Source organism: Sturnira hondurensis, unplaced genomic scaffold (assembly GCF_014824575.4).
Source record: "Sturnira hondurensis isolate 20B ecotype Veracruz unplaced genomic scaffold, ASM1482457v3 Scaffold0021354, whole genome shotgun sequence".
NCBI lineage: Eukaryota > Metazoa > Chordata > Mammalia > Chiroptera > Phyllostomidae > Sturnira > Sturnira hondurensis.
Genome location: NW_028093985.1, coordinates 3,213,480 through 3,233,342, shown reverse-complemented (window position 1 = coordinate 3,233,342; position 19,863 = coordinate 3,213,480). Strand labels below are relative to the sequence as shown.

General features: G+C 37.3%; 1 protein-coding gene across 1 annotated transcript in view; it reads left to right on the top strand.

The window, feature by feature from the left end:
• Positions 1 to 309: 309 nt before the first annotated feature.
• The window catches only part of ANKRD31 (ankyrin repeat domain 31), a 126,137-nt gene continuing 106,583 nt past the window's right edge, over positions 310 to 19,863 (top strand). The window contains 4 exon segments of the mRNA XM_037032396.1: positions 310 to 563; positions 6,808 to 6,881; positions 10,577 to 10,686; positions 17,854 to 17,894. Of these exon segments, the coding sequence (XP_036888291.1) occupies positions 439 to 563; positions 6,808 to 6,881; positions 10,577 to 10,686; positions 17,854 to 17,894 (350 nt within the window). The 5' untranslated portion in view covers positions 310 to 438.

Genomic DNA, 19,863 nt, shown 5'->3' with positions numbered 1-19,863 from the left:
CTGATAATATCCGAAAGCTGCGCTTCGCTTTAGCGGGCCGAGCCCACCACTACCCGGAAAACCAGAGCGGACGAGCGCGCGCAGCCGGCGCCTTCCGGCAACTCCCAACGGCTGGGGGAGTTGCGGGAGGGCGGGGCCGGCCGGCGGGCGGGGCCGGTGGGCGGGGCCGGCGGGCGGGGCCGGCGGCTCCTGCAGCTGAGACCAAGACGCGGCGCGCGGCTCCCCCTGCCGGCGACGGCGTGCGGTGGCGTGCGGCGTGGTCACCGTGCGGGGCGCCTACCCCGCGACGACATTCGTGGTCCTCTACCTCTTCAGCCCCCGGTGTAACGTCCGGCCTTTGCCGCGAATTATATTTTTAACTCACGACTTACTCCAACGCTTAGAGCGTTTTGTTTGTTTTCTGCGGCAAGGGGAGAGTTGGAGAGGGAGAGTAGAAAGATGTCCACGTGTGACGTGAAGATGGAGGAAGGCGCCCAGGCTTCAGACTGGGACAGCGATGAAACCGTGATAGAGGGGTCGGTGACAGAGAGTGACCCGGAAGAAGAGGAGCTGCCCTGGAGAAGGTGATCGCCGTTACCGCTGGGAGAAAGTGACCGCCGTTAGGCCTGGACACAGGCGCGAGCGCCCTCAGATATACGAAGACATTATTATTACTGGTCTAACATAGGTCTTGTGAGGCAGCCAGGCCCGAGCTAAGAACTTGTAAATAAACAAGGCCACAACCCCCCAGTTTAGGACAAAATGAGCTTTATAGTAGCTGGCTTTATGGCATTTAAAAAAAAAAAAGCCTTTGCCCTTAGCCTGGGGATGTACGTCCTTTTGCACGGGCCAAAACGTGTTAGGTCCAAAAACCTCAAATGCATTTTGTTTCAGACAGCTCGCAACTCAGGTCTAGGAGATGGTTAACATAATTTCTCTCAGGAAAAGAATGTGTGGTGGGAGGATTGGTGACTACCAAATTGGCAACGGCTAATTTTATAAGAATAAAAAAGTTGGTAGTTTAGTCCATCAACACCTTGTTGAAAATACCAAGCTTTCAGTGCTCGATTCAGGGAAGAGATAAGGCCGCTGCCTTTGAGAAACCTGCAGGCCAGGAGAGACTCCTAAACAGATAATGTCGATATCATGTGGGCAGTCCAGGCACGGAAGTGTGCCCAGGCTGGCTTAGGCGCACAGAGGGTCTTTTATCCCAACCTAGGTGGCCTTCAGAGTTTGTTAGGGCTGACTTCTGAGTAGAGCCTTGAAGATGGGTTAGAAATTAGCCAGGTGAGGAACAGGTACTCTGAGATCAGGGAATTGCGAGGGTAAATGTGTAGCGTGGGACATACTGTGATACCTGTGTTGGAATGTACAGTTTAAGTCTAAGTGAAGTGCTAACCGGCGAGGTGGGGACGGGTGAAAGATGGGCCTGGACAGGAAGGTAGGGAGAGGTCTTGTAAGGCCTCCTGGGTCCTGCTTTTGTCCAGGTAGGGTGCTTAAGTGGAGGAGCAACATAACCAGTTCTTTTTTTCCTTTTAGCATGCCCTAGGCTAGACTTTTCAAATTTTAATGCCCTTATAAATCACTGCAGAATTCTGTTAAAATGTGGGTTCCAATTCGGGAGTTCTGTGGTGAGGTTTGTGATTTGGCATTTCTGACAAGTTCCAGGTTCAAGTTAGGAGAAGGGGTCACCTTTCGCAAAACAAGGCTACAGAGGTTACTTACAGAGGTTAGTTTTGGGGATCAAAGTAGTGACAGAGTGGAATGATGAAAGCTCAGCTAGGAAGACACAGTGCGAATGGAGGGAAAAGGGAAAACTTGAGAAATCTTTAGAAAGTGTGTTTGGCAAGAGATCGTGGTTAATTAGATATGGAGGACAATACCCAGGTTTCTGGCTTAGTTGTGTATGTGTGCATGTACAGTGATATTTGCTCTAGTTGGTGTCCAGGGGACATTTGGACTAATACATGGAATCATGTAACAAACACCACAATCAAAGTCCAGAACTGTTCCATCACTCCAAAAAAAATCCCTTGTGCTGCCCCTTTGTAGTCAAACCCCCCACCCAATTTAAATTATTGTTTCTATATTTGTAATATATTATCTTTTTGTCTCTCTACTTTCTTCCCCCCGATCCATCTTTGGTTCTTAGCAGTTTGATTATATGATGTGTCTGGGCATGATTTTCTTTGTGCTTTTACTGTTTTAGGTTCACTGATCTTGAATTTGCAAATTTATGTCTTTCACCAAACTTGGAAAGTTTTCTGTCATAATTTCTTCACATATATTTTTTTCTGTACCAATTTCTTCTTCTAGGACATTACATGACATAAATGTTTGACTTTTTGATATGGCCTCCCAGATGCCTGAGGCTTTTTATTAATTATTTTAATTCTTCAGACTGTATAGTTTCTGTTGTTCTGCCTTTAGGTTTACTTACTCTGTCCTTGGTCCTCTCCATTCTGTTGTTGACCTCATCCAGTGAATTTTGCATTTCCATCTGGTTCTCTTAAACTTTTTATTTGTCTACTGGGAACAGTGTTTTCATCCATTTGATGCATATTCAACTTTATCTCAAAAATAACAATTTTAAAAGCTGCTTTAAAGTCTTTGTAATTCCAACATTTAAGGGGGTAGGAGACATCTGTTAATTATATTTTCTCTCAAGAATTAGTTGGGTTTTCCTATTCTTTGCATGTTGAGTTATTCTGGACTATATCCTGTATATTTTGAATATTATGTTCTTGGGCACATGCCTGGGTTTCAGGCCAGTTCCCAGCAAGGAACTCACTAGAGGCATCCATACATTGATATTTCACTCCTTCCCTCCCCCTCTAAAGATAAATAAATAAAATATTTTTTTAAAAAGACTGCCTTTCCCAACACACACCTTTTTAAATTTCCTATAGAAAGTACACATATGCTTCTCCAAACTGTACTTGAATTAGATGAATAAGCAGTTTACAGGAGATATACAGGACACAGGAACATGTTGATAGACATGCAATCAGTAAATCCAAAATGTAGAAAACCCTACAGGAAAAACAACCCAGTTTCTAAAACAATGAATTGCAAAGGAGTGGGGGAGATTGGGAGTAATTTGTAGATTTAAGAAGACTTAAGAGACTTAGCAACTAAATTCAATGTGTATACCTTGTTTGGATCCTGATTTGAACGAAACAACTGTAAATGGAGGCAGTTGGGGAAATGTGACTACCATCTGTTTATTAGTTTTTCATTGCTGTGTAACAACTTCAAAACTTAGCATCTTAAAACAATAAGCATTTACCATCTTGGTTTCTGAGGGTCAGGAATCCAGGAGTTGCTTAAGTCATGCTCAGAGACTCCTGAGGGTGCATTCAGCTCAAGGCTTCATGAGAAGGATCCACTTTCTACATGGTATTTTCCAGAATCATTACCTTTCTGGCCTTAGTTCACCTCTTGACTGGAGGCCTCTCTCAGCTTCTTGCCACAGAGGCTTCTCCACAGGGCACTTCACAACATGGTGAGCCAGCTTCCATGAGAGGGAAGAGGGAAGAGACTGGGAGAGGGCGACAAGATGGAAGCCATTGTCTTTTTGTAACCTAATCTCAGAAGTAACATCCCAACATATTAACAGTGGTATGACTAAGAATTATAGCAAGTTTAGATATAATAAAAATGACAGTTAAGGTTTCATTTTTTTATGGTCAAGTTGTACTCCATTGTATGTATGTATCACCACTTTTTCATCCACTCGTCTATCGATGGGCACCTGGCAGGTTTTCAGATCTTGGCTATTGTAAATAACGCTACAGTGAACATAGGAGTGCATATATTCTTTCAAATTAATATTTCATGTTTCTTCAGATAAATTTTTAGCAGTGAAATCACTGGGTCATAAGGCAGTTCCATTTTTAATTTTTTGAAGAAACTTCACCATGTTTTCCATAGTGCTTGCACCAATCTGCATTCCCACCAATAGTGCATGAGGGTTCCCTTTTCTCTACATCCTCACCAGCACCTGTCATTTGTGGATTTATTTTATTTCATTTTTATTCTATTTGATTGATTATGCTGATACAGTTGTCCTATTTTTTCTCCCCTTTATTCCCTTGCACTCTGAACCTACCCCCCTCTCCAGCATCTCCTGACCACTGCACCCTTAGTTCATGTCCATGGGTCATGCATATAAGTTCTTTGGCTTCTCCATTTCCTGTACCATTCTTAACCTCCCCATCTATTTTGTACCTACTAGTTATGCTTCTTATTCCCTGTACTTTTTCTGTGATTCTCCCCCTCCCCACTGTTAGCCCTCCATGTGATCTCCATTTCTGTGATTCCATTCCTATTCTAGTTGTTTTGTTTGTTTTTGTTTTTACTCTTTTAGGTTCATTTGTTGATAATTGTGAGTTAGTTGTCATTTTACTCTTCATAGTTTTTGGTCTTCTTTTTTTTTTAGATAAGTCTTTTTAACATTTCATACAGTGAGGGCTTGGTGATGATAAACTCCTTTAACTTGACCTTATCCGAGAAGCACTTTATCTGCATTCTAAATGATAGCTTTGCTGGATAGTCACCTTGGATGTAGGTCCTTGCCTTTCATGACTTTGAATATTTCTCTCTATCCCCTTCTTGCCTGGAAGGTCTCTTTTGAGAAGTCAGCTGATAGTCTTATGGGAACTCCTTTGTAGGTAACTGTCTCCTTTTCTCTTGATGCTTTTAAAATTCTCTCCTTATCTTTAATCTTGGGTAACTTAATGATGATGTGTCTTGACATGTTCCTCCTTGGTCCAACTTCTTTGGGACTCTCTAAGTGTCCTGGACTTGCATGTCTAGTTCCTCCCTGGGGGAGTTTTCTTTCATTATTTGTTCAAATAAGTTTTCAGTTTTTTGCTTTTCCTCTTCTCCTTCTGGCACCCCTATGATCTGGATGTTGGAAGGGTTAAAATTGTCCCAGAGGTTCCTAAGTCTCTCCTCATTTTTTTTTGAATTCTTGTTTCTTCATTCTGTTCTACTTGAATGTTTATTTCTTCCTTCTGTTCCAAATCATTGATTTGAGTCCTGGTTTTCTTTCCTACACTGTTGGTTCCTGTATATTTTTCTTTATTTCACTTTGTATAGCCTTCACTTCTTTTATTTTGTGTCCATACTCACTCATTTCTCTGAGCATCCTGACTACTAATGTTTTGAACTCTGCATCTGATGGGTTGGCTATCTTCTTGTCACTAGTTCTTTCTCAGGAGTTTTGATCTGTTCTTTCATTTGGGCCGTATTTCTTTGTCTCGGCACACCTGTTACATTGTAGGGGGCAGAGTGTTAGGTATTCGCCAGGGTGGGGCAACCCATGTCACTGCATTGTAGTGCTACATATGAGGGAGGGGTCAGAGAGGGGGCAATGCCCTCTCTGTTTGGCTCTCACCCCACTTTCAGTCACTTCCCCTGCTACCCCAAAGTGGATTGCAGTCTTCTGGTGCTGATTCCTGGGCGGGTGGGTTTGTGTACATTCTAGGATCCTGTGGGCCCCTTTAACAGACTCTTCTGTGAGACTGGGAGTTTCTCCTGCTCCCACTGTCCCCACAGGTTTTTACAGTCAGAGGTTTTGAGGCTTTTTTCCCCCAGTGCTGGAACCCTTGGTTGTGCAGTCTGTCTCACTTCCCAGTGGTTCCTCCCGATTTATCCACACACAAATGTGGGACCGTCTGGTCTGCCCGCTGCCACTTCACCCACCTGGTCCATCAGCTGCTGCCTTGCCAAGCATTCTCTCCACCCTGTCTCTGCCCCTCCTACCAGTCTGGATGAATGTTTCTTCTTTAACTCCTTGGTTGTAGGGCATACATACAGTTCAATTTTCTGGCAGTTCTGGTGGTTTTTTGTTTTTAAATTGGTTGTTTCCTTCTTTTAGTTGTTTGAGGAGCAAAGCGTATCTACCTACACTTCATCTTGGCTGGAAGCTCTGTTTTATATTTCTCAGGGCATATGTGAGATTGTTGCTGGGTGGCAGCCAGACTGATTACTGGTTCTGAGCACACAACATTCCTTTTCCAGGTTCTCAATCACATTATTCCTAAGTACAGATTTTCTGAAAGGAGGCAGAAAGATAGAGAAGTGACAGCAAGAAGCTAATGAGTCACACTTTATTTTGCTGCAAGGCTCAAAGTGGATTTGTGGATTTATTGATGATAGCCAGTCTGACAATCAGGTGATATCTCATTATGGTGTTAGTTTTCATTTCTTTGACGATTAGTGATGTTGAGCATCTTTTCATATGTCTGTCGGCCATCTGCGTATCCTCTTTGGAAAAGTGTCTATTCAGATCCTCTGCCCATTTTTTAATTGGATTGTTTGTTGTTGTGAGAGTGTGGTTGGACCTAGAGGGTATTATGCTTAGTGAGATATATCAGTCAGAGAAAGATAAATACCATATGATTTCACTTATATGTGAAATCTAAAGAACAAAAGGAATGAACAAACAAAATTGAAACAGACTTATAGATACAGATGGATGCCAGAGGCAAGGGAGTTTAGGGGACTGGGTAAAAAGGTGAAGGGATTAAGAAGTGTACACTGGTAGTTACAAAATAGTCATGGGAATGTAAAGTAAAGCATAGAGAATATGGTCAATAATATTGCAATACCTATGTGTGGTGCCAGATGGGCACTGGAAATATGCAGGGGAACACTCGTAAAGGATATGATTGTCTAACTAGTAAACTGTACACCTGAAACCACTATAAAATAAAATTGACAGCAACCTGTTAAAAAAAAAAACAAACCTGACCATTAAATTCTTAATCTGTATTTAGGAAACATGATAACAATCTATACCTTCATTTTGGTATTTGAAAGGTTGCTCTTTGATCAAGACACATCTCTTAGATCTGAGTTCAGTCTCCATCCTGATATAAATGGAACATGCAAAGGTAAGAAATAACCGATAGTCCCTTTTATTTCCCGTGTTATTGTTCCATTACTATCTCCTTCTATATTTAGTATTGTTCTTTAACTTTACAGAATTAGTTTCTTTTGGGCATCTGTAGTAGACCGTAAGGCCTATTACTATGAGAACAACAGTGGGCATCATAACTTCTGGAAGATGTTTGCAACTCCTAGAGGGAGCAACAGAGATATATGGAAGTGGTACTCAGATAGCTCTTCTCTTTGCCCCACCACACCCCCAGTTGAACCCTAGAAGCTACCTATTTGCAAAAGTAAATGGTACTTCTTAATAACCAGTCTGATTCTTTTAGACAAAATTAAGTTACAAATATCCTTGGTGTATATTTTTATTTATTTTTATTTTATAGTATTATTTTTATTGAAGTATAATTGACATATAACATTTTTTCAGGTGTACAAAATAATGATTTGATATTTATATTTATTGTGAAATGATCACTACAGTAAGTCTAGTTAACATAGCCTATTACATTAGTCTAGTTAACCTAGTCACACAATAAGTCTAATTATATATGTTTTTCAAAAGTGCCTTTTACCTACCAATACTCCATACTTCCTGAGTCCTCTTCTAGGTCCACTAAAAAATGCATCTACAAAAGTCTATCACTAATTGTTACTGTTCGAAAAGTTCAATTCTGCAGTAGCTGTTTAAATGGTAGATTATTTCTATTTATTATTTCTTCCTGTGATCATTTTCATTGGAGGATGTCTGGAAATAGGTGCAGAATAGAAGAAAAATTTCCTAAGCATCATGAAGATCTTTTTGTTGTGGTTTACAAAGTTTTTTCACTGCACACTATCTGATGCCCCAATGACAAGTTACAGTTTCATCTTAGAGTGATTTTTCTTACTTGTAATTGGAAAGAACAGTATGTAATATTTGGTCTCCAGAATGTATTCTTTGATGTGTAAAATGCCAAAAGGAAAAAACTAGAGGTCTCTTTTAATATTCCAACCAAGTTTTTTTCTTTCCTTTTCCAAAAAGATAGACCTTTATTATTTTTTCTAATTATTTAAAAAGTATGAAATATTTAAAAATACATAATTATATGGAAAAAGAAAGGATGTGTCTAATATTCTTTCCTATAATTCCACTTCTAACAATGCCAGTGTTTAGTATTTGTATATCCTTCTAGACTTTCATATGCCAACATAAACATTTCTTTTCATAATTGGCATTGTACTACATAATGTATTTCCTTGTTATATTGATCTACCTCAACCTTTTAAATTGCTATATATTATTTTGTATGAGTATACCCTTAATTAATGACTTGATTACATTTTTGATGTTGCTCAATACTGCAACAAATATAAATAGGCTAATTCTTATACCTTTGCCTAATTTTTTAAAAATTATTTTTTAGAATAAATAACTCGCTAACATTAGATTGGTTTTTAAAGAATGTATTCTGATTTTAAAGGATCTGACATGTGTCAGATGTTGACATATGAGGTCTGTCCGGAAGGCATCCATCCATGTAATATGAAAAACAGAGACATTTTATTGACAAAGATGTAAGATACAAGAAACACTGTACATAGGACAATGATGCCTCAGTCTTCTTCAAAGTAGGCACTTTGGAACCTCACACAGTTCTTCCAATTGCCATCAGGTGCCCTGTTGTATTTTCCTGAATCTCATTGATGGTCTGAAATCTCCTCCCTTTCAAAGGTGATTTTGTTTTGGGGAAGAGTCAGAAATTGCAGGTCACCAAATCTGGGCTGTGTCACCTGGGTGATTTGATGTTTTGCCAAAAAATTCTGCACAAGACGTGATGTATAAGCAGGCACATTGTCATGATGAAGCTGCCAACCACCAGTTGCCCATAGCTGAGGCCTTCTGAAACATCTAAATAGTTTCCACAGAAGAATGTCCAAGCTTAACACAGAAGTTGACGTACATTTCTTGCTCTACTTGCTCAGTCATTTTGAATGTGATGGCCACACAGTATACACACTCTACACATACTCCTTCAATGGCATCTACTGCCCCCACTTACTAGTAGAGCTAAGTCATCATTGTTCATGCATGCAAATTTTAGTCCACTCTCCTTGCCTGCCAGGTTACATCAGTGTTGTGCAAACTGTTCTCATTACATTAACAGTGGCTGAACTTTTTCTTGACAGACCTTGTATACAGCTCCCTAAAAAAGATTGCTTTTCCCCCTTTAGATCCAACACAGGATATATTCAGTCTTTGCAAAACTGGTAAATAAAAAGCACCTGATTATTTTAATTTGCATTTTTGAGAATATTTAGAAATTTTAATATTGACTATTCATAGTTTTTTTGTTATGATTTGTCTTCTATATCTCCTAATCTCATTTTGTTATTGATTTATAAAAGCATTTTGCATAATAAAGATAAGAAAAGTTTGTCATATATGTTACAAATAGTTGTACCCAGTTTCCAAGTTATATTTTAATGTTATTAGTGATTATTTTGTATTGCAGAAGGTTTAAGTTTTTATCAATGTGTAGTAAAATCTGTTGGTCTTTTAGGGTTTATTAGTTTTTTCAAATTTAGAAATAGTTTACCTACCTCAAGACCATAAAGATATTTTCTTTTATCTTTATCTCTGCTTACTATATTTATAACTTTTACAAATAATCTCTTTGGAATATTTTAGCATAGGGAAATGTAATTCTCTAAATTCATTTTTTTTAAATACTTAACCAACTTTTCCAATATTATTTACTGAATACTTGTCTCAGTGCCCCTATTTAAAATACCATTATTGTTACATATTAAATTCCTGGGTGTGTATGTGTGTTTCTTACTTTTTTTTTTGTTTCATTGATCTTTTTTAGTATCTCTACTTCTGTGCCATTGTTATATTATTTTACCAACTTCAGCATTTAGTACATTTAGATATCTGGTCAGGAAGATATCCTCCCACACAGAGAAACTGGTGTAACATTCATCCTAAACATCTTTGCTACAAACAGCAGGCTCAGTGAAGTATGAAACTATCCACTGTGAACTTCTAATGTACCCTCTTCCATCTTCTGTTGGTGAGATGTGCCCTGAGCCGGGTGGTTTTCAAGGATTCTGATGGAAGAAATCCATGTAATTACTTCTGAAGGATCCACTCCTTTTCCTATGTTGAGTGGCAAGGTGTTTACTAATTTTTTATTTCTCTTTAATCTATTTTAATCTAATCTATAGAGGATATGTTTCCTTTTTTACCATTGCTGCTTCAGATTCTAAAAACTAATCATTTCTTTGGATTCTTGATAGGAACCAGGAAGGGGAGAAAGTTAAAATATGGGCTAAATTTGACATCTCACAACAGAAACCTTGAATTTTCTTGAATTATATATTATGATGGGTTTCTTAAAAGACCTAAAATGAATTTTTTAAAAAAGAAGTATTCTTTCTAGTGTGATTTACATCTGTATAAAAATACATATAATATATATTCTTTTCATCATTTGCCCTGAAACAGGAAATATTCAGTGTTATTGTATTCAACATAGTGAATATGTTTCTCCCTAGTTAATATGGTAAAAATCATAACACATAAAAGTGACAGGAAATCATAATTTACAAAATGGTCTTTAATCACATTCTTATTATCTTTAAATCCTTAGCTCATTGTCAAAGCAGAGCAATAAAGCTGTTACAATTGACTTGTGATTATATCTCATTGTAGGTGCACATTCTCCTGAGATTCAACTTAGGTTCAAACTCAGAGAGGATCCACAAGAGCAAGTAAGTGAAAAGAAGATGATGCCTTTTCTTAGTGAGGATGCAGTCTTACAGGTGATAAGCATATTGATTAAACATACACTTACTGAAAATTGGAAATGCTTTTAAAAGAGTGCACAATACTAATGATTACTTCTTTTGGTCTATTATTTTGCTGCTTCTTTCTTTTCATATTCAGTTTTTTCTCTTTTAGTTAGCCATTCAACTGCTTTGCTGCAAATTTGTTGAAAGACAGTTGTTTTAGGAGGAGGTGTTTAATATTTTCCTTTTTCCTCTTTCCTTTATTTTTCTCTCTTTCTGGTGTAGATTTGAAAATGAGAGGAACAGAATGTTAAAATAGGTAAAATTAGGCTATAATAATTATAGTTTTCATCTGCATTGTATGTCAGAGGTCATCTTAAATTTGTGAAGAAGATACTAGTCAGTGTGATATAATTTGAGGTATGGACCACTGAAAGACATGTCTATTGTCCCGTGTATGTGAGTGCATGTATGTGTGTATACACACTTATATACAGAAATTTTTATTTGTTTCTTTGTTATGTAATCACTTAGGGGAAAAGTAAGGGGTAATTTAGTTAGCACCTTGGCATAAATAAATTAGCTAACCAGATACCACAAAGTCTTAAGGAATGGGATGGAAGATACATTTTAATAGCAGAAATTGATAACAATTTCAAAAAGTTGACCATGAGGATCTATCTAATATTGTACCTAGGAAGGTGTATCACTTGAATGATCTCGGATTAAAAGTAAATTTTAACATCAAATATTTTTTCTTGAAGCTGAAATATCTATAGTTTCTAATCATGAGCTTAAAAATCAGTTCTGCAACATTTGAGTTAAGAAAAACACATATTTTCCTTTAGTTTCAGTAACTGAAATGGGAAATAATTTTTTTAGTTTATTTCAGAAGCATTTGCTACTGAATAATGTAATTCAGACAGTGATTTTGAATGTTTATTATTAGACTCATTTGGATGGCTATTTTGAAATGTATAGACTCTCGGACCTGTAGTTGAATGGAACTTAGGAATCTCTGCTTTTTGAAAGCTCTTGAGTAATTTCTGATGATCAACCATCTTGGAACAGTTACCTTACTGGACTTTAGGAATTAACGAATGTGTATTTCAAAGGTTGGACATCAGTAAATCAGCCATGTGCTGTTTCTGGGCTTGTAAAATTAGGATAAGAAGGAAAAATGAAATATTTGATATTTGTCCCTCTTTTTTCACCTTCATGGGAATTTATTGATAATAAAATAGATACCTCCTTTAACTTTTCCCTGCCCCCCTTTATTTTGTCTACAATAAAAGTTAGACCATATAATCAAAGTATTTAAAATCTATAGTGAATTGTAATATTCAAAACATTGACATAAGTTGCTCTTACAATCTTTACTTTTATTCTATGAAAATAATACCTTTAGGGGGAGGGAAATATTCTTTTCTCTTTCTTTTTTTTGTATTTTTAAAATATATTTTATTGATTATTCTATTACAGTTGTCCTATTCCCCCCTTATTCCCCTCCACCCCCTTCCCCCACCATTCCCCCCTTTAGTTTATGTCCACGTGTCTCAAGTTCTTTAGATTCTATATTTCCCATACTATTCTTGTCCTCCCCCCATCTATTTTCTACCTACCATCTATGCTACTTATTCTCTGTACCTTCTCCCCCCTTCTCCTCCCACTCTCCTGTTGCTAACCCGCCATGTGATCTTCATTTCTATGGTTCCACTCCTGATCTAGCTATCCTCTTAGTTTGCTTTTGTTTTAGGTGTGGTTGTTAATAAGTGTGAGTATGCTGTCCTTTCACTGTTCATATTTTTTATCTTCTTTTTCTTAGATAAATCCCTTTAACATTTCATATAATAAGGGCTTGATGATGATGAACTCCTTGAGTTTGACCTTATCTGAGAAGCACTTTATCTGTCCTTTCATTCTAAATGAAAGCTTTGCTGGATAGAGCAATCTTGGCTGTAGGTCTTTGGATTTCATGACTTGGAATACTTCTTTCCAGCCCCTTCTTGCCTGTAAGTTCTTTTTTGAGAAATCAGCTGATAGTCTGATGGGAGCTCCTTTGTAGGTTACTGTCTCCTTATCTCTTGCTGCTTCTAGGATTCTCTCCTTCATTTTAATCTTGGGCAATGTAATTATGATGTGCCTTGGTGTGTTCCTTCTTGGGTCCAACTTCTTTGGGACTCTCTGAGCTTCCTGGATTTCCTGGAAGTCTATTTCCTTTGTCAGACTGGGGAAGTTCTCCTTTATTATTTGTTCAAATAAGTTTTCCACTCGTGGCTGTTTCTTTTTCCCTTCTGGTACCCCTATAATTCGGATGTTGAAACATTTAAAGATGTCCTGGAGGTTCCTAAGCCTCTCCTCATTTTTTTGGATTCTTGTTTCTTTATTCTTTTCTGGTTGGATGTTTTGTTCTTCCTTCTGGTCCACTCCCTTGATTTGAGTCCCAGTTTCCTTTCCATCACTATTGGTTTCCTGTGCATTTCCCTTCATTTCAATAAGTTTAGCCTTCATATGTTCCTCTAATTTGTGACTATAATCAACCAGTTCTCTGAGCATCCTGATGACCAGTGTTTTGAACTGTGCATTTGATAGGTTGGCTGTTTCTTGGTCACTTAGAGTTATCGGCTCTGGGGCTTTGAGTTCTTACTGAGCCATGATGTTTTGATCTGTTTGTGCCTGTTATGTATGAGGGGCAACTCAGAGCCCTAGGTGTTCACCAGGGCAGGGCAACGCAGTCGCTGGGTTGTGATGCTGTATGTGGGGGTGGGGTCAAAGAGGGGCAATGGCAGTCCCCTCTGCTGCTTCCCACTGCTGGGGCCTGCACGGTCTGTCTCACTGATCTCTCAGTTTCACTGTTCACTCCTTTGCCTGGTTTATCGGTCTGGCCAAATGGTTTGTTGTTGTTGGACTTCCATATAGTTCAATTTTCTGTTTTTGGTTGCATTTTTGTTACTAAAATTTGTTGTTTTTAAACTTGGTTGTGCGAGGAGGCACAGTGTTTCCACCTATGCCTCCATCTTGGCCGGAAGTCTCTTTTCTCCTTCTTGAAAAAACAGACCCCAACATTTTCTCACTGTTATTCTTTATATCCCGACACTCAGAATTCTTGTGACATTAGCCTGTGGGGGCTTGTGGTTGTGTAAACCACATATGGAAATCCAAGTGGGCCTCAGCCAAGGAGACAGACTTGAGTCTCTTTCCCTTGACCTTGGCACATAGTCAGCTTGAAATAAAAAGTCCACTCTGGAGCAAAAAGAAAGAAAACAAATCTTTAGTAATTTAACTATATGAGAGAAACTGATTTTATCAAATAAAGAAATGGGGAGAACAGAAAAGATGGTTTCCCAGAAGTATCTTAGAAGAATAAAATATATTGCTTTATACCTTGATTTCAGTTTCTAAATAAATTGTAAGTAATTACTAAATGGATTTTTAAATAAATTCCTCCTTCGTACTCAGATACAACATTGACATTTCAACTCAAAACAGGCTATTTTAGAAATGATGTGCTATTTTAGATAAGAAGAAACTATATAGAAATAGAGGAACTTCGGTTTGTTATGAACCATACTAATTTTTTTAATGTTTTACTTCTTTTTATTTTTTATTGTTGTTCAAGTACAGTTGTCTCCATTTTACTGGCACCACTCCCCTCCACCCCATCCACCTCCCATCCCTGATCCCACCCTACCTTGGTTTTGTCCAAGTGTCTTTTTTTTTTTAAGATTTTATTTATTTATTTTTTAGAGGGGAAAAGAAGGAGAGAGAGAAATATCAATGTATGGTTGCCTCTGGTGTGTCCCCTGCCGGGAACTGGCCTGCAACCCAGGCATGTGCCCTGACTGGGAATCGAACCATGATCATGTGGTTCGCAGGCCTGCGCTCAATCCACTGAGCTACACCAGCCAGGGTGATGTGTCCTTAATTTTAAAAAATATAGGTAGCATCTTTTTAAATATTTCATACTCATAATTTTTGTTGGGTCTTGTTGCAATACTTTCCCTTATTACTTACAGGTGCTACAAGGCAAGCCATTTCTATTTTTTAATTTTTATTTTATTTGAACATTTATTTTTGTTGGTATATACAAGGTGAGGAACACTAGGTTTACAACTGAGAGTATGTGAAATAGTTTATTCTTATATTATTATTTATTAATTATTGTATTATTTTTCTTTTTAAGAGCTTTTGAAAAATTTTTAAAGATTTTATTTATTTATTATCTTTAGATGGGAAGGGAAGGAGAGGAGAGAAGGAGAGAAATATCAATGTATGGTTGCCTCTCATGGGTCCCCTGCTGGGAACTGGCCTGCAACCCAGGCATGTGCCCTGACTGGGAATCGAACCATGATCCTTTGGTTTGCAGGTCCACGCTCAATCCCCTGAACTATACCAGCCAGGGCTAATTATTGTGTTATTTTTCATATGAACAACTGCCAACCTACTTTTGCCCCACCCTGTGTAGTACCTGTTTATTATACTTCTAGCTGACATTTTTTTTTTTGGCAAGCACCTTTTAAACTTTACATGGAAAATTTTTTATGTTATTTGGAGAGTTTAGTAATATCTTTGGAGAATAATTTGAGACATTGGTGTCTGTCAAAATTAGGAGGTGTAATGGTTAATTTTATGTGTCAGCTTGGCTGGACCATGGGGTACCCAGATAGTTGATCAGACATTATTCTGACAATTTCTATGAGGATGTTTCTGCAAGAGAGCACCATTTAAATCATGAATTTGAGTAGAGCAGATTGCCCTCCATAATGTGGGTGGGCCTCATCCAACCAGTTGAAGGCCTTAATAGAATAAAAAAACAGCCTCTATGTGCAAGAGAGGATTCTCCAATAGGCAGCCTTTGGACTTCATCTGCATCATCAGCTTCCCTGAGTCTTGTGTCTCGTGACCCACACTGTACATTTGGACTTGCCGGTCCATAACACCAATTCCTTTTAATAAATCTCTTTCAATATATATGTGCATATTCTATGGTTTTGTTTCTTTGAAGAACCGTGATTAATGCAAGGGCATCACTGGTCTTATTATCATCCATTTTTGATCATCTGGAAAATACTTGTTTAACAGGGAGTAATGATTAATTCATTCTTATGGATATTTCCAGCACACTGCTTCTTCTAACTTCTGCTCTCTGAAATGTGGTACTGTTTATCTGAGAGATGTGAATCCAGATTGAATATCATTTTCTTTCTTTTACCTTCCATCCTTATCCATATGTAAAGGTGAAAACAGTTAAAATGAACTTTAATGAGAACCCTGAAGGAAATGAACAACCACAGGCTTGTTTGTTGATCATATAATAGAAGAAGGATCATGGTTAGCAAGTCCAGAGCTCATGGAGAGATTTATATGTGTGTATATAGTACGTGTTTTATTATATATCCAGCTGACATATGTGTGATTAGTCTTTTTAAGCCCCAGTATGCAGGTAACATTCTCTCTTACTAGCTACCTCTCTGGGGCATAAATTGCTGGACCATCTAAATGCAGGATGATCAGAATTCTTGCTTATTGCTGGTGGGGGATGTAGAATGGGTCAAGCCTCTATGGAAAATGTATGGTGACTCCTCAAAAAATTATACAGAATTACTGTGTAATCCAGGAATTCCACTTCTGGGTTTACAAGGTCTGTCAGAAAAAGGTCCAACCATTGTTAGTGTAATGAGGATTGTTGGCACAACATCGATGTAACCTTGCAGCGAAAGAGAGCACACTGGAATGTGTATATGTGATCAGTTACGACTTCACTGTACTAGTCAGTGGGGGCAGTGGATGCCATTAAGTGAGTATGTGTACTATGGGGTTGTCGCCTTCAAATGACTGAATGAGTAGAGCAATGAATCTGCATTGGATTTTGATTCAGCTTGAACATTCTTCTGCGGAAACTATTAGATGATTCAGAAGGCCTCAGCTCTGGGCAGCTGGTGATTGGCACCTTCATCATGACAGTGCACCTGCTCACGCATCATGTCTTGTGCAGAGTTTTCTTGTGAAGCATCAAATCACCCAGGTGACTCAGCCCCACTACAAATCTGTATGCCCAGATTTGGCAACCTGCAACTTCTGGCCTTTCTCACAACAAAAATCACCTTTGAAAGGGAAGAGATTTCAGACCATTGATGAGATTCAGGAAAATACAATGGGACAGCTGATGGTGATTGGGAGAACTGTGTGAGGTCCCAAGGTGCCTACTTTGACGGGGACTGAGGCATCATTGTCCTGTGTACAGTGTTTCTTGTATCTTGTATCTTCTTCAATAAATGTTTCTTATTTCTCATACTATATGGCTGGATACTTCCTGGACAGACCTTTGTGTACCTAATATAAATGGAAATAGGGACTCGAAAATATATTTGTTTACCCATATTCATAGAAACATTATTTACACCCTGGCTGGTGTAGCTCAGTGGATTGAGCGTGGGCCTGCGAACCACACGATCGTGGTTCGATTCCCAGTCAGGGCACGTGCCTGGGTTGCAGGCCAGTTCCCAGCAGGGTACTCATGAGAGGCAACCATACATTGATATTTCTCTCCTTCTCTCCTTCCCTTACCCTCTAAAGATAAATAAATAAATAAAAAATCTTAAAAAAAAAGAAAAAAATAACTTCTTAAAAGAAAAAAAAAAAAGAAACATTATTTACAATAGCCAGAAGGTGGAAGTAACCTAAGTGTGTACTGACAGGAGAGTGGTTAAACAAAATGTGGTATGTGCAATGGAATATCCTTCAGCCTTAAAAAGGAGGTAAATACAAATACATGCTGCAGCATGGGTAAACCTTGAATACATTCTACTAAGTGAAATAAACCAGTCATAAGAGGACAAATATAGTGTAATTTCTTTTATATTAGATACTTAGAGACAGAAAGTAGAGGGTGGATATTGAGTGTTGGGAGAGGGGTGAGTGGACATTAGTGTTTAATCGGTGTGTAGTTTCAGTTGGGGAAAAATGAACAAATTCTGGAGATGGATGGTGGTGATGGGTGCACGTCATTGTAAATGTGTACAGTACCATAGAACTGTTCATGGTCAAAATGGTAAATTTTATGTTATGTATATGTTACCACAATTTTAAAAAGATGCTAAGAAAGATTACCATTTGAACTGCCTTAAGTGTTAAAGTTTTAGTGTGTTGCATTGGGCTAGCATTCATCAGTTGAACAAAAACTACTTTTTTTTCCCCTAGGAACCTCAAGATGAAATGGAACAAAGTCAAGTCCTGTTTCAGTAAGCATTCAGTTTTTGGCTTTATAATACTGTAGATATTTTTGTTTTTTGCACATCTAAAATGAATCTTCATTTTCTTAAGAGTTTTGGAATTATGTTTTTGAATAATTGCCCCTTTAAAAGCAGCATAAGTATGTATTATTTTACAAGCTCAATAAGTTTTATTTCACAAGAGAGAGTGATCAGATTAAGTTGATTCTGTGTGTTAATATTATTAAAATTTTTTAAAGCATAGCATGAAATAAGAATTTGGAGTTGGACTTCATACAACTATTGTACTTGAGACTTTATCCTTTCAATTCTTTTAAAACAATGATTTGCAAAATATGGTCTGTGAGCCCCCTAGGAATCTTTGAGACTCTTTCCAGAAGGTATGTAAGGTTAAAATTATTTTCATAATAATACCAACACATGATTGCCTATTTCATGATATTGACATTTGTACTTATAGTGCTAAAAGCAAATGGGTAAAATTCTGGAGCCTTTGGGTAAGGGTCAGGACAGTGGCACCAAATAGTACTAGTAGTCACCGTGTTTTTCACTGCCATGTTCTAGCAGTTAAAGAAAAACCAATTTCACTTAATGCATTTGTTGAAGTAGAAAAGTTATTAGTTTTATTAAATCTGATGAAGTGGGAAGTATGCTTAAACTACTTCTGTGCATACCGAAGTATTACAGTTGTGTAAAGGAGAGCACTTGTTTGAGTTGCAAGCATTGTATGAAAACTAGCCTCACTTTTTTTTTAATTGAAAAAATGACTAACAGACAAACTAGTTATTCACACTCGGGTATATGGCAGACATTTTCTTGAAAATGAATGAAATAAGCCAGTTACTTGAAGGAAAATAGCTAATAGTTTTGTTGCCAATGAAAAAATTCAAGCTTTCAATAGAAAATTAGAGTTTAGGAAAACTTGTCTATCACGTTGACCCTGATGGCTTTCTAATACTTAAAATTTTCTGGTGAGATCAGTGGTAATATTTATGAAGGTGATCTATTTGATATTTTATAATGAAATGTACATAAGATTTATATAACTCAATATTTTATAAAAGACCAATGCATGTTGCCACAAAATCAGGCATAGATAAAAGATCTGTTCCAGGTATAAATAGATCAAAGGGTTGTTGTAATGTAACAGAATACAAAAAGTTCATTGATTTTTTGTTTCAGATTTTACATTTTCAGTAACCTTTATGGAAGTTACTGCTTTGAGAATTTTAGTGGGATATCAGAAAAGAATATCTATAATTATCCAAAAAGGCTACTAAAGTACTATTTTCTTTTCCAACTGCATATCTTTGTTAGACCAGATTTCCATTATATACATCAAACAAAATATGTGGCAAAAGATTAAAAGCCAGTAGCACATGTAAGATGGTAGCTGTCTTCTATTAAGCCATGAAGAGATTTGTAAAAATGTGGAAGATTTTGAAAATATAGTAATTTTCATCAACTATACTGGCGTGTTACTAAATTATTACTGTTTTTAATTAATGATTTAAAATTTTTTCTCCATTTTAATTTCTAATATGTAAATATATAAATATAAGCCACATAAACAAAAACTTTTTAAGAGTATAAAGGAGTCCAGAATCAAAAGGTTTGAGAATCGCTGTTTTAAAAAGACCCTTTTATTGATTTTATCCACATTATAAGTTCATCTGTAGAATAGAAAAAGGAAAAGACTAGGGAAGACTAACAAAGCATCCATCATCTCACTGCCCAGGGAGAATCATTGTTAACATTTTGTTACATTTTGTTTTAGGCTTTCTGTATATTTTTTGGTTTTGTTCATATTTTCTATAAAATTGGGATCATTCTGCAGATAGTTTTGTTTCTTGTTTTTAAATTTTAAGTAATAGTTTATCATAATTATTTTCTTTATAAACATGGATTTTAACAGCCTCATGTTTTTACTGTATAACCTGATTGTACTATAATTTATTTAATCATTCTCTACTATCAG